The 14313-nt window shown below is 40.6% G+C and overlaps 1 protein-coding gene across 3 annotated transcripts in view; it reads right to left on the bottom strand.

Moving 5' to 3' along the window:
- LOC133648454 (phospholipase DDHD1-like) overlaps nucleotides 1-11380 on the bottom strand; it is a 28083-nt gene extending 16703 nt beyond the window's left edge. For all 3 annotated transcript variants that reach the window (XR_009825872.1, XM_062044556.1, XM_062044557.1), the window contains exons 1-7: nucleotides 10471-11380; nucleotides 9000-9176; nucleotides 8717-8845; nucleotides 5646-5793; nucleotides 5457-5566; nucleotides 3221-3327; nucleotides 2776-3032 (exon numbers count right to left, since the gene is read on the bottom strand). Coding sequence is in view for 2 of the 3 variants with exons in the window: in XM_062044556.1 (XP_061900540.1) it covers nucleotides 2776-3032; nucleotides 3221-3327; nucleotides 5457-5566; nucleotides 5646-5793; nucleotides 8717-8845; nucleotides 9000-9176; nucleotides 10471-11119 (1577 nt within the window). In the remaining variant the exon portion in view is untranslated. The remainder of the gene's footprint in view (nucleotides 1-2775; nucleotides 3033-3220; nucleotides 3328-5456; nucleotides 5567-5645; nucleotides 5794-8716; nucleotides 8846-8999; nucleotides 9177-10470) is intronic.
- Between the last annotated feature and the right edge of the window lie 2933 nt (nucleotides 11381-14313).

Genomic DNA, 14313 nt, shown 5'->3' with positions numbered 1-14313 from the left:
TCGTTAACGTAAATGACCGCCATAACCACAACACCAAGGGGAGCTCCACTAACCACGTTAAACCCAAATTCCGAACTAACAAAGGTCTTAACTCATTCTCTTTCTATGCCACATCAATGTGGAATGCGCTCCCAACAGGTATAAAAGAAAGGGCATCTCTATCCTCCTTCAAAACTGCAATAAAAGTTCACCTCCAGGCAGCTACAACCCTAAACTAACACCCTCCCCGGATTGCTAACAATCAAATGTAAACAATCAAATGCAGATACTTTTTCTTATGCCTTCTGATCTCTCTCTCTCTCTCTCTCTCTCTCTCTCTCTCTATGTCCACTACTTGATGTCCATATCCTAACCCCCCCACACACACACACACACCCCTGATTGTAAATAATGTAAATAATTCATTGTGATTATCTTGTGTGATGACTGTATTACGATGATAGTATATATGATAGTATATATCTGTATCATGAATCAATTTAAGTGGACCCCGACTTAAACAAGTTGAAAAACTTATTCGGGTGTTACCATTTAGTGGTCAATTGTACGGAATATGTACTTCACTGTGGAACCTACTAATAAAAGTCTCAATCAATCAATCAATTGCTAGGCTTCGACAGGCGGCACAGCATTAACCGTGTAGTTACAGGTCCAGTGTTTGGTTCGGTGTCTCCTTATAGTAGTATTGTTGATCTGCTGTCTATCCTTCCAGTCAGGGGCTTATTTCTTTTGTTTCTATCTGCATTTAAGCACGATGCTATCACGTTAGCTCCGTAGCTAAAGTGCTTCACCGATGTATTGTCGTGGAGATAAAAGTCACTGTGAATGTCCATTTTGCGTTCTCGACTCTCATTTTCAAGAGGATATAGTATCCGAGGTGGTTTAAAATACAAATCCGTGATCCACAATAGAAAAAGGAGAGAGTGTGGAATCCAATGAGCCCTTTTACCTAAGTTACGGTCAGAGCGAAAAAAGATACGTCCTGCACTGCACTCTAGTCCTTCACTCTCACATTCCTCATCCACGAATCTTTCATCCTCGCTCAAATTAATGGGGTAATCGTCGCTTTCTCGGTCCGAATCGCTCTCGCTGCTGGTGTAAACAATGGGGAAATGTGAGGAGCCCTTCAACCTGCGACGTCACGCTACTTCCGGTACAGGCAAGGCTTTTTTTATCAGCGACCAAAAGTTGCGAACTTTATCGTCGATGTTCTCTACTAAATCCTTTCAGCAAAAATATGGCAATATCGCGAAATGATCAAGTATTACACAGAATGGATCTGCTATCCCCGTTTAAATAAAAAAAATTCATTTCAGTAGGCCTTTAAAGTACATCCACATACCAGACCTGCTGCCTTGGCTTCAGACAATCCCATGCATCTTGCCGACGTCATCACAACATCCGGTTTCGGCAGTGCTGTTTCCATGATCAAAGTCTTTTTTCGGGGGCCAAATTTTCAGTGCATCACTAGTCAATAGTGCGCAATAATAGGCTATATATATCCAGTCATACTGTAAGGACCTCCAGGTGTTAAATGTTTATGTTTGTGTGTTATCGATGTTCATTTTCCAATGATTATGAAAACACTGTGCCTGAAGTGAAATGGGACTGGCAGAGAATGAGGAAGTTTTGTGTGTCTGCACAGAGACGGACTTGTATGCACAGAGGCATTACGTGTTGTAATTGGGCATAAGATTGGCAATAAAAGTTAAGAGTTATAAAGCGCTCAAGACTTTGTTGTGACTTCTTCTGGAGGCTACAATACATCATATTACTTTAATTTGTTTTCACATAAAAAAACCAAACTTTTAAGGTGTAGCGCGTTTTATTTTGCTGTGCCAGTGCACCGCGATCGAATACATTAAGGGGAAACCCTGCTGCCTGTATTCTGTTACGGAGTCTAGTGTAGCATTTTAGCTATTCCTCCTCCGCTAGTCCTCCAGTGATAAGGCTACTTGTAAGAAATGCATGATGGAGGCGAGGATCAGTGAATTAGAAGTGACTTGCGAGCTGTGCTCAAGGACGTTATAATACACTTAGGATACGTCCATCATAGCCAAATTAGCGGTACATGGCTAGAATGTGTTGTCACGATAGGGCAATAGAAATACAATCCCTTTGTCTGCCAAATAATGTATATCGTCTATATCTTGCATGTTCCAAACGGACCGTTTGAAGGAAGTAGATAGGAAGGCAAGATTGATAAATATCTACGCAATCCTTTCACGGATTGATTTCAAATTGTCGGGACTTATGCAGATATCAAATGCACAACAGCAGGTACCAATAAGTAAGACAAGTTGGTTTTGCATGATAGGGACCCTTGAAATAAACAATGATTTTTTTCTGATTACCATAGCTTTAATTATTTTTTTCTAATAAGTGCACGTCATCAACATTGAAATGTACTATTTAATTGTGTGCATTAATAAAAAAAAAACTTTATTATAATTTTAGCTGTCCATCACAACACAGATCATGGCACCCATGTGTATTTGTGCTCTATTGCAGCGGCCGTGCGAAAACTATGTCCGTGGGCACTCCCTGCGGTCTGGATTTGATATATTTTAATTAGTAACACTCATTAAACAATTAATCGAAGCAACAGAATATAAATCGAAGCGTTTTTCTAATCGATTTAATTGACTAGTCGCTGCAGCCTTAACTGAATATGATCGGATGGTCAGATGATAAATTGTAAAAGTTGTGTTGACATTAGTGTAGTAGTAGTACTGCTGAGCCCTGCCCGTTAACAAACATACAAAACAAAGATACCTGAGGCGAGTGAGTCTGAGCTGCTCCTGAAGGTGTCGCTCTTCGTCGTTCGGCCAGCGAGCCTCGGCTTCTTTTGGGTCTGGAACTTCTAGATGATGAAAGCGCACAGGGTCCCAGCCGGTCATGATGTCAAAGGTGATGACACAGCCCAACGAATGTGAGACAATGGACACCTTCCCGTGTTTCTCAAAGTCTGGATTTCGCGAGCAGAAGAGCGAGTAAAGACGGTTGAGCTCCAGAGTCAGACCTCGGGTAATCTAAGCACAATAATAACAAATATTTTTTGCTTATGAAAGATGACCACTGTCTACTGATGTGTATTTATGATAACCACTGGACTGTTTCGACATGTTTCTTTACTCCTTTCGAGACAAACATCTCCTAACTATCCACAGGGCAGAGGAAGTGTACCTTAGGTTCTGCATAAACCCACGATGTAACTCACCTCATCTCTGTAAAGTGGACTGGTATAGTACATAATGTCCATGGCGCTGCTGTTCAACATGTCTCTGAGACCTCTTAACTTGTCAGGAGTGATGGAGTCCACTGTGTCTGCAAGAACACGGTCAAAATACATCAAATATACTTCTGTGTCTGCAAGAGCATGGTCAAAATACAAACAATATACTTCTGTGTCTGCAAGAGCATGGTCAAAATACAAAAAATATATACTTCTGTGTCTGCAGGAGCATGGTCAAAGTCTGCATTCTTGCATTCAAGCATGTAAATAAGCGATTCAGAATCCAGCAACACCCACAATGCAATGCGTTTCCACATCACACTTTCAAGCCCTTTAATATTATGTGTGCAAGAGCATGGTCAAAGTACATTAAATATATTAGTTTCATGTACAAGCAAGGTACTTGTAGTCGTAGGAGTGTATTGTAGTTGCTTGTAGTTTTAATACTTTTAGTAGTGTACATGTAGTTTTTGTTGTCGTAGTACTTGTAGAAGTGTACTTTCTTTTAGTCGTAGTACTTGTAGAAGTGTACTTGTAGTTTCTTGTAGTTGTAGTCCACTACTTGTAGTAGTGAAGTTTATTGGAGTTGTAGTGTTTGTATTACGGTATTGTAGTTCCTCGTAAATGTACAAAACCCAAAACCAGTGAAGTTGACATGTTGTGTAAATCCTAAATAAAAAGAGAATACAATGATTTACAAATCCTTTTCAACCTATATTCAATTGAATAGACTGCAAAGACAAGATACTTAACATTCGAACTGGTAAACTTTGTTATTTTTTGCAAATATTAGCTCATTTGGAATTTGATGCCTGCTTTGCTTGGCCTGAGCTCAACTAAGATGGACTGATGCAAAGTAGAAAAGTGTTCTGTGGTCTGACGAGTCCACATTTCAAATTGTTTTTGGAAACTGTGGACGTCTTATCCTCCGGACCAATGAGGAAAAGAACGATCCAGACTTTTATAGGCGCAAAGTTCATAAGCCAGCATCTGTGATGATATGGGGGTGTATTAGTGCCCAAGGCATGGGTAACTTACACATATGTGAAGGCACCATTAATGCTGAAAGGTACATACAGGTTTTGGAGCAACATAGGTTGCCATCCAAGCAACGTTTTTTTTCATGGACGCCCCTGCTTATTACAGCAAGACAATGCCAAGCAACATTCTGCACGTGTGACAACAGCGTGGCTTCGTAGTAAAAGAGTGCAAGTACTATAAAAATGGGACCCATTACCTCCCTGCTTGGCACTCAGCATCAAGGGTTGGAATTGGGGGTTAAATCACCAAAAATGATTCCCGGGCGCGGAACCGCTGCTGTCCACTGCTCCCCTCACCTCCCAGGGGGTGAACAAGGGGATGGGTCAAATGCAGAGGACAAATTTCGCCCCCCCTAGTGTGTGTGTGACAATCATTGGTACTTTAACTTTAACTTAACTTAACTAGACTGGCCTGCCTGTAGTCCAGCCCTGTCTCCCATTGAAAATGTGTGGTGCATTATGAAGCGTAAAACATGACAACAGAGACCCCGGACTGTTGAACAACTTAAGCTGTACATCAAGCAAGAATGGGAAAGAATTCCACCTGAAAAGCTTAAAAAATTGGTCTCCTCAGTTCCCAAACGTTTAATGACGAACGGCCATGCAACACAGTGGTAAAATTGCCCCAAATCATTGTATTCTGTTTTTATTTACAATTTACACAACGTGCCAACTTCACTGGTTTTGGGTTTTGTAGTACTTGTAGTGATGTGTTGTATTTTCTCGTAGATGTAGTACTTTTAAAGATGTTCAAATGTAGTTCCTTGTAGTTGTAGTGTTTGTAGTCGTGTATTGTAGTTTATTTTAGTTGTAGGACTTGTAGTAATTTATTGTAGTTTTTTTTGTAGTTGTAGTAATTGTAGTGTATTTGCAGTTTTTTGTAGTTGTAACACTTGTAGTAGTGTATTGTAATTGTATGTAGTTGTTATGCTTGTAGTAATGTATTGGAGATACTTGTAGTTGTAGGAGTGCAATGTAGTTACTTATAGTTGTAGTAATGTATTGCAGTTTCTTGTAGTTGAAGTATTGTAGTTTATTGTAACCATAAATCACTTAAAAATAAGAAATAATATTACAGACTCTAACGGAGGCTAGAAAAACACATAATCTCCACAAGATGAGACTGTATGTGCTGCTAGCACAATGCATTAAAGATGAGCGTGCCAAGGGGCGATGCATACCTCCATCAAGAGCTAGTTTGGACCTCCACTCAACAGGAAGGAACTCAACATGCTCTGTGGTGCGATTAGGAAAGTGTTTCTCCTCCATCTTTCTTGCGGCATCTCTCATCCTGCCAAGAGAACGAAATTACTGTCCACAACGATCTTGTCAGCATCCAGTTTGGACTGGAGGCCTCTCAATTGTCTTACATGCTGGTGTTCCTAATAATGCGACCCTGGTCCATCTTCTGGCCGATGCCATGCACCACAAACACAAGGTGGGTGGTTTCAGGTGGCGTGTCCTCGGGCGCTGCTTCCTCCACATACCCCCTATGGAGACGTGTCCCGCTGCTCGACGCTGTGGATACAGAAGACACATCAGCTCCTGCCCTGAGGTGATGGATGCTCTAGCGCAGGGGTGTCAAAGTCAAGGCCCGCCGGCCAGATCCGGCCCGCGAATTAATTATCTATGTCCCCCGGGATGATATTTGATTAGTATTAGAACCGGCCTGCAGGCCAAAGCTGCTTGCTGCTGTTTTGCACGCACCAATACTCCATCAGTGTTGGCGATAGGAATTTTCAAAATGGGGTACCAGCCTCCAGGACCCCATCAAGTCATAAAAATGGGGTCCCACATTACATTTTTGGGGTCCCACATTTTTGTAAGCGTTTTGAAAACAAATGATAAATGTATGCATTATTCTGTTATATCTCACATTCTATATTGTGTTTTAGAAAAAGGTTGTCATAAATGTTACTTAATTCATTAAAAAAATTATACAAAAGAAAACACATTTTATGCATATGTAAATGTATTCAGTTATAAACATTCATTCACTTTCTTCTTTCCTTCATGGATCTAAACTTTACCGCTGCCGGCATTTTTTTCTATATTTTTATTGTAATATTTTCAGAATGTGTTTGTTCTATTTTTGGCCAAAGTAAGAGAAAGAAAACAATCTGAAGTTGTCTTTATTTTTTTGTTTTAATGCCATTATTTTTATAGTCCGGCCCGCATGTGCACAGATTTTCCTCCATGCGGCCCCTCAGCTAAAATGAGTTTGACACCCCTGCTCTAGCGGATATAAGGTTGGGACAATAAACATGAACCTGTGAGCCCCTCAGGTTATTTTGCAAAAACCCATAAAACAGTAGAACAATTTGACATACAGTAGAATTCAAACTAACATATATTCAAAGTGAACACTATGTATTGGACCCAAAGGAGGTAATATATTTTTTTAAATATTCCAATGGCTGCTTATAACGAGCGTGTCCAGCAAATATCATGATACTTTCAGATAACTAGGAAACTACAAACCATGCGGGGTAAATACAAAAAGGCAAAGTCATTTGTCTATTTAATCTGTCTACAAAAGGAAAAGAAGCTTGACCGAAGGGCAGATGGAGCGAAGAAACAAGGCTGTCAGGAAGACAAGGAAATGAGAAAAGGACTATGCACAAACATTGTGAGTCGACAAGAAAACAGAATAGGAATACTTCAAGTGCGATAAAAGATGCTGCAGGCAAAATACAAAGAAGGGGGAGGAGGATGAAGAACAATCTGGCGTCCTCCTGCTAAAAGAGGTCATATTACGATTGTATTTTTTGTCTTCATTTAAAACACTTCCTTGTGTTCTACATAACATGTAATGATGGGTTTTTGGTCAAAATGTTGCATAGATTATGTTTTACAGACCATCTTTAAGTTTCTTTCTGACTGTCTCTTCAGGATGCACCGTTTTGTGGCCGGTCTTATTTACGTGTCTCACCTTCGACAGTGTCTTCTCCCAGCCAGCTATGTTGTACTTTTTAACGCTTCTACAGTATATAGAGCAGAGCTGGGCAAATATTTAGACTCGGGGGCCGTATTGAGAGAAAAAATGTGTCTGGGGGGCCAAGGTGTATGTGTGTATAAATTATACGTACACATTTAGCTGTAAAAATCTGCTGTACAGTATGTGTGTTTGGGTCCCTTTTTCTCAGGAACACTAATACCAAAAGTCACAATGTCCGATAGAGTTCTAAAAACGTTATGACAGACCACCTCAAAAAAACGGAAAGGAATTTTACAGTTTTTTACTGAATGGGACACCCAAAATGCATATTAAAATAAAGAAAGTGTGATTTACAATATTAACTATGACCAATAAAACACTGAATATTAACAACATATGAACATCGCTCCTCTTTTACTTCTCAGACCAGCTCCTCAGTAGTTGTGTATCTTTTACAATCAAGCAAAACAAAACAAAAATGTAACAAACAGCAAAATATGAATGCAAAGGGTAATAAACACCAACAATATGATTTTTTATCACTTTTATGCAGACATTTGTTGTAAAAATCTGCTTCCGCATCTGTTTCTGACACATGCGATTTGGGCTGGCTGCTCTGAAAACAAACCCCGCCCACTCTGCTTTGTTCCTTGTCTGAGTTGCTGTGACGTAGATTACCGTAATAACTCGTACAACACCCAAAAGCGCAGATTTCAGCCATTTAAATACTTTCTATAGTTCAAAACTTACGGTAATTTTAAAAACAGCACTGCACATCACAATAGTGATGTTTTGATGTTAAAGGTCTTACAAAAATTATGTAGAACATCCGGCGGGCCGGATTGAAATTCTTAACATGCATGTGGCCCGCGGGCCGTATTTTGCCCAGGTCTGCTATAGAGTCTACTGACAGATATAAGTTAGAACTATACCCTACTTTGTATTAGAAATGGCAACAGTGGAGGATTTTAACATGTATGTACATGTACGAACTAGTCTGCCCCACAACAGGAGGATATGACTGAAGTGTCTGAAAAACAATGGCGAACTAGCACAAAACACTTTGGGTGAATTTACACCATATATAAATAATTCGCTGACGTCACCAATGGGAAAAACGTGACTAATGGGGCAAATCTCAAACGGATTGTTTAGCAGAAGTATGAAGGAAGGCAAGAATGTTTTATAAATTTGTCCCCTTTGAGCCGCTGTGTTTAAGACTAAAGTAACATTAATTGAAGAGCTGTTGCGTGTGTGCCTCGTTGCTGGAAGTAAGGCAATCTGGGGAGGAACTACAAAAAGAATCCAATAAGGTGAAGAAATCTAAAATAAAAGAGAGGAACACAGGACTCATGATCTTGACTTTGTTTTCCTTCAATGTTAATCCGTGGTTGTTTAGTAACACACAAATGTTGATGTTTTGCAATCACCACCACTACGACACATCAGATTTATCGCACTACTTTGTAACAATATTCATGCGTCACAACCTTCGCCATGTACCTTTAGAAAAGCCCAGTTTCTGAGTGACGGTTCGTGCGATCTTGGAGGTGGTGGCGTCACTATACAGGTACATCTCGTCCACACTGTGCCAGTCAACATGGCTCCGGCTCAGCTTCAGACTGTGAACGGCTGACATGAAAGAACACAGTCGTATATGTAGTATGCTGCATGAGGGCTTTTTAAAAAGTGTATGTGTGAAAAAACTAATAATGAAAGTACATTTTCAAAAAAACAACTTGCTAGCATGTCAAACCACTATAAGAGAGGATGTTTCATAGCTTACCGTCTTTGCTGTCCACTGTGGTAGCCACTGTCTCCATTTCATAAGTATCTCTCATCTGTTGCCCTCGGAAACGGCCAAGATGATCCTGCTCTATCATGTCACTCTCATCCTCCTCCAAAGGAAGCCATGTTCCATCAGTGAACCACTGACCCCTCATCACAGGAATACGCTCTTGTTCTACGATAATATGATGGCCAACACACTGTTAGACTTACTTATGTTGCCTTGATGCTTAATTACTTAATATACCGTAAGTATGTATACATATACATATATATATATACATATATATATATACACATACATACATACATACATACATACATACATACATACATACATACATACATACATACATACATACATATATATATATATATATATATATATATATATATATATATATACTGTATATACATACATATATACATACATATATATATATATATATATATATATACTGTATATACATACATATATACATATATATATACATATATATATATATATATATATATATATATATATATATATATATATATATATATATATATATATGTGTATATATGTATATATATATATATATACACTGTATATACATATACAGCATATATATATACATATACAGTATATATATATACTGCTTTGCACACTCATGGCATTCTCTCGATGTCGATGAGCTTCAAGCACACACCTGTGAAGTAAAAACCATTTCAGGTGGCTACCTCTTAAAGCTCATCGAAAAGAATGCCAAGAGTGCAAGAGTGTGCTAAACATTAATCAGAGCAAAGGGTGGCTATATTGAAGAAACTAGAATATAAAACATGTTTTCAGTATACATGTGTTCATTCATAGTTTTGATGTCCTCAGTGACAATGTAAATAGTCATGAAAATAAAGAAAACACATTGAATAATATATATACTGTATATATACACATAGATGGGATAGGCTCCGGCGCCCCCCGCCTGTACTGTACGTATATATTCGTGGGGCGGTATAGCTCGGTTGGTAGAGTGGCCGTGCCAGCAACTTCAGGGTTCCAGGTTCGATCCCCGCTTCCGCCATCCTAGTCACTGCCGTTGTGTCTTTGGGCAATACACTTTACCCACCTGCTCCCAGTGCCACCCACACTGGTTTAAATGTAACTTAGATATTGGCTTTCACTATGTAAAAGCACTTTGAGTCACTAGAGAAAAGCGCTGTATAAATATAATTAACTTTATATATATATATGCTGTATATATACTGTATATATATATATATATATATATATATATATATATATATATATATATATATATATATATATATATATATATATATATATATACTGCTATGATATGCAGTGATGCATGGATTTCTCTGCATTCACTGGTTGGTTATGGTAACTGAACTACTCCTGACTTAGTATTTTGAAGAGAAAAAAAAGGTATTCTATTGTAATCATAAATTAAAAATCATGTGCTTACGGTTCCAGTAAACGGGATAGCATTCCTTATCCCGGATGTCCACTTCATAAAGTCCTCCCCTCACACACACCGCATCTACGCTGCCGTGGTCCTTCCTCTCCTCCGAAGCGGAGCCCGCATCCACCACCCTCTCCGGGGACTGGACCTCCCCGCTCCTGGCGGCTCCTTTGCCCTCGGCCTCGACCGGATCACACCGGTTCTGCTCGTAGGCAGTCTCGATTTTTAAAGAGTCGTGTCCGACGAACGGCTTCCAGGTCCGCTTGTCCTCTTTGTAGAACCACCGCACCTCCTCCGGGCCCAGTTCCGTGACGATCTCCCCCCGGTGCCGGGAGCTGTTGGACCGTATTCGTTTCTTGGCGGTCACGCCGCCGTCACTCTCGGCGTAGTTCGGCTCGATGTCCAGATAGGACGAAGCCGGATATTCGTCCCCGGCCAGGCCGAGCATCATGCCGTCCTGGGGTACAAGCGGCAGGTGTCTGCTGTCCATGCCGGGCTCCACCGGGTCGTCCGGGCTCGGCTCCGCTTCCAACGGGTCGTCGTCGTAGCCCGACACGAACACATCGTTCGCCATGTCCCACTCGTTACTACTCACCGAGTTGTTGTCGGAGCTCTGCTGGCGGAGGCTCGCTTTGTCCTTCATGTTGCTCATTCTTCTTCGCCCCGGAACTCTTTCTGCACAAGTCGAGGTCACAATGTGGAACAACGTGCAGCTACACAGCTGCTAACATCTGGAACCTCTGACGTCATTGGCTCGCACGTGATTCCAATAAAACAAAATCATCTTCTGTTTTGAGCCTTTTCACTTACTTGTCACGTTGGAGGAAATAAAATGTCTACTAACGTTACTTTTGTTGTAATGACGGAAAGATGTTGGATTTTAACGTCGTCAGCGCTGGAAATACCGTGAATGACAAGAGAGGTTCCTGTTTGACCCATCCAAATAAAAGCCGCATTAACCAGATGCACATGTGTCAATTGTAATATTTCCACTGGTGAAAACTCACACTCGTACACATAAGCCGTGAAATTAATCCACATTTCTAATTTATGAAAAACCTCCGTATTTCCAAGAATTAAAATGCTTCGAATTAGCTGCACATTTTTACTTTGAAAATTTTGATTTGTAATGGTCCAGCGCATAACTGTATAAATACAAGAAGATTCACTATGGCAGGGCATCTGTCGTTTCATCCTGGACAATATTCATGACAAATGTGTGCTTTGTTTTAAAGATGTGCTATTTGGATTTACACTGTATTAAAAAAATTTGAAAAGGAATTTTACCTTTGCAACCTCTTTATATTATTGGCTAAGTTTTATATTCATAAATGTAAGTTTCTCAATACCAGACCTGTTTTTTGTGCCTTTAAAAAATAATTATAACTTTACTTTAAAACGCTCTCTACCTCTAACAACCAAAAGGCTGTGGAAACTATGATGTTGTGTTCCAAATTTGGATTATTTATGGAACTTGTGTGAGCCAATGGCTTTACATTTTGTTACATATATATATATATATATTTTGCATTCTATTGTAGTTACTTTATTGAGTTTACAACCCCCTGGCGCTGTTTTGTACTGTTTTTGTACTGTTTCTGTATTTGTTTTGTTTATTATTATTTATTGATTGTATGTAAATGTTCATATTATAAATAAAGGTTTATAAAATTAAAATTTAAAAATAAAAATAAAAATACAACAAGTTCCCGATTGCTTTTTTGAGATTGCATAATGTGGTATCGTGGAAAATATTTTATTAACCAATTTATTAAGTTAGTCTCAAACTTCTTGGGACTTTCCCAGCGGCAGGCTGTTTGTAATTTTTCCCTGCGCATTGGATTAAAACACTTTTTTGCCTGCAAACTGCCTGATGTTCTCCGCGTCTTGGAAGCGCAATACCACGCCATGCCAAAACGGTACACACGTAAAAGCAAAAAAGGCACCATAATTGAAAAAAATCTATAGGTTGATTGGCAACACTAAAATTGGCCCTAATGTGTGAATGTGAGTGTGAATGTTGTCTGTCTATTTGTGTTGGCCCTGCGATGAGGTGGTGACTTGTCCAGGGTGTACCCCGCCTTCCGCTCGAGTGCAGCTAGGATAGGCTCCAGCACCCCCCACGACCCCGAAAGGGACAAGCAGTAGAAAAATAGATGGATGGATGGATGGATGGATGTACACATTTGTGTTGGCTTCCTTGAGAGATAATTACACTTATATGGTAATACTTCGTTATATATTGTATATCCATCCATCCATTTTCTACCGCTTATTCCCTTTGGGGTCGCGGGGAGCGCTGGAGCCTATCTCAGCTACAATCGGGCGGAAGGCAGGGTACACCCTGGACAAGTCGCCACCTCATCACAGGGCCAACACAGATAGACAGACAACATTCACACTCACATTCACACACTAGGGTCAATTTAGTGTTGCAAATCAACCTATCCCCAGGTGCATGTCTTTGGAAGTGGGAGGAAGCCGGAGTACCCGGAGGGAACCCATGCAGTCACGGGGAGGACATGCAAACTCCACACAGAAAGATCCCGAGCCCTTGTATATATTATATAAAAATATAATATAATATATCAGTATATATCCATCTATCCATTTTCTACCGCTTGTCCCTTTCTGGGTTGCGGGGGGTGCTGGAGCCTATCTCAGCTGCATTCGGGCGGAAGGCGGGGTACACCCTGGACAAGTTGCCACCTCATCGCAGGGCCAACATAGATAGACAGACAACATTCCCATAATCCCATTGGGTTGAGTTTTTTTCTTGCCCTGATGTGGGATCTGAACCGAGGATGTCGTTGTGGCTTGTGCAGCCCTTTGAGACACTCGTGATTTAGAGCTATATAAATAAACTTTGATTGATTGATTGATTCATGCTCACATTCACACACTAGGGCCAATTTAGTGTTGCCAATCAACCTATCCCCAGGTGCATGTCTTTGGAGGTGGGAGGAAGCTGGAGTACCCGGAGGGAACCCACGCAGTCACAGGGAGAACATGCAAACTGTATATATAACATGTAAATATTACATATATGTTATATGTAATATTGCTACTACGGTATATTTTTAGTCTACTTTATACCTGCATTATCCTTTCCATCCTTACACTTTCCATCCTTTGTAACTGAGCTACTGTGTGGAACAATTTCCCTTGTGGATCAATAGAGTTTGTCTAAGTCTATATTAGATGGGCCAATAGAGGGCGCACTCGTTGTTAGGTTGGCTCCTGTCTACGTCACTTTAGTGATGGGATCGGTAGTTCTTTTGACTGTACTGAATCACTAGAATCAGTTCCTTGAAATGATTCGTTCAAAAAATTTGTTCACCGAATTTCCCCCCCCCCCCAAAATAAAAAACTAGGAGGGGGGGGGGGGGGGGCGTGCGTAGTACAGTACAGTGCAGACATTCACGGGAGAAGCAGCAAATAGGCGCCCACACAACACTACCGCCCCTCCCTGAATCACATTCGCGAACGACAACACTAGCGCCCCTCCCTGAATCACGTTCGTGAACGACAACACTACCGCCCCTCCCTGAATCACGTTCGCGAACGACACAACACTGTACTGAATCACTAGAATCAGTGACTGACACAGCACCACACTGTGGCCGCAGTTCAGTACGTGAACCGAATCACTTCTGCAGTTCTTTTGACTGTACTGAATCACTAGAATCAGTGACTGACACAGCGCCACACTGTGGCCGCAGTTCAGTACGTGAACCGAATCACTTCTGCAGTTCTTTTGACTGTACTGAATCACTAGAATCAGTGACTGACACAGCGCCACACTGTGGCTGCAGTTCAGTACGTGAACCGAATCACTTCTGCAGC

Source organism: Entelurus aequoreus, linkage group LG04 (genome assembly GCF_033978785.1).
Source record: "Entelurus aequoreus isolate RoL-2023_Sb linkage group LG04, RoL_Eaeq_v1.1, whole genome shotgun sequence".
Classification (NCBI taxonomy): domain Eukaryota; kingdom Metazoa; phylum Chordata; class Actinopteri; order Syngnathiformes; family Syngnathidae; genus Entelurus; species Entelurus aequoreus.
Note: the sequence above shows the minus strand (reverse complement) of the source record. Positions and strands in the feature narration are given on the sequence as shown.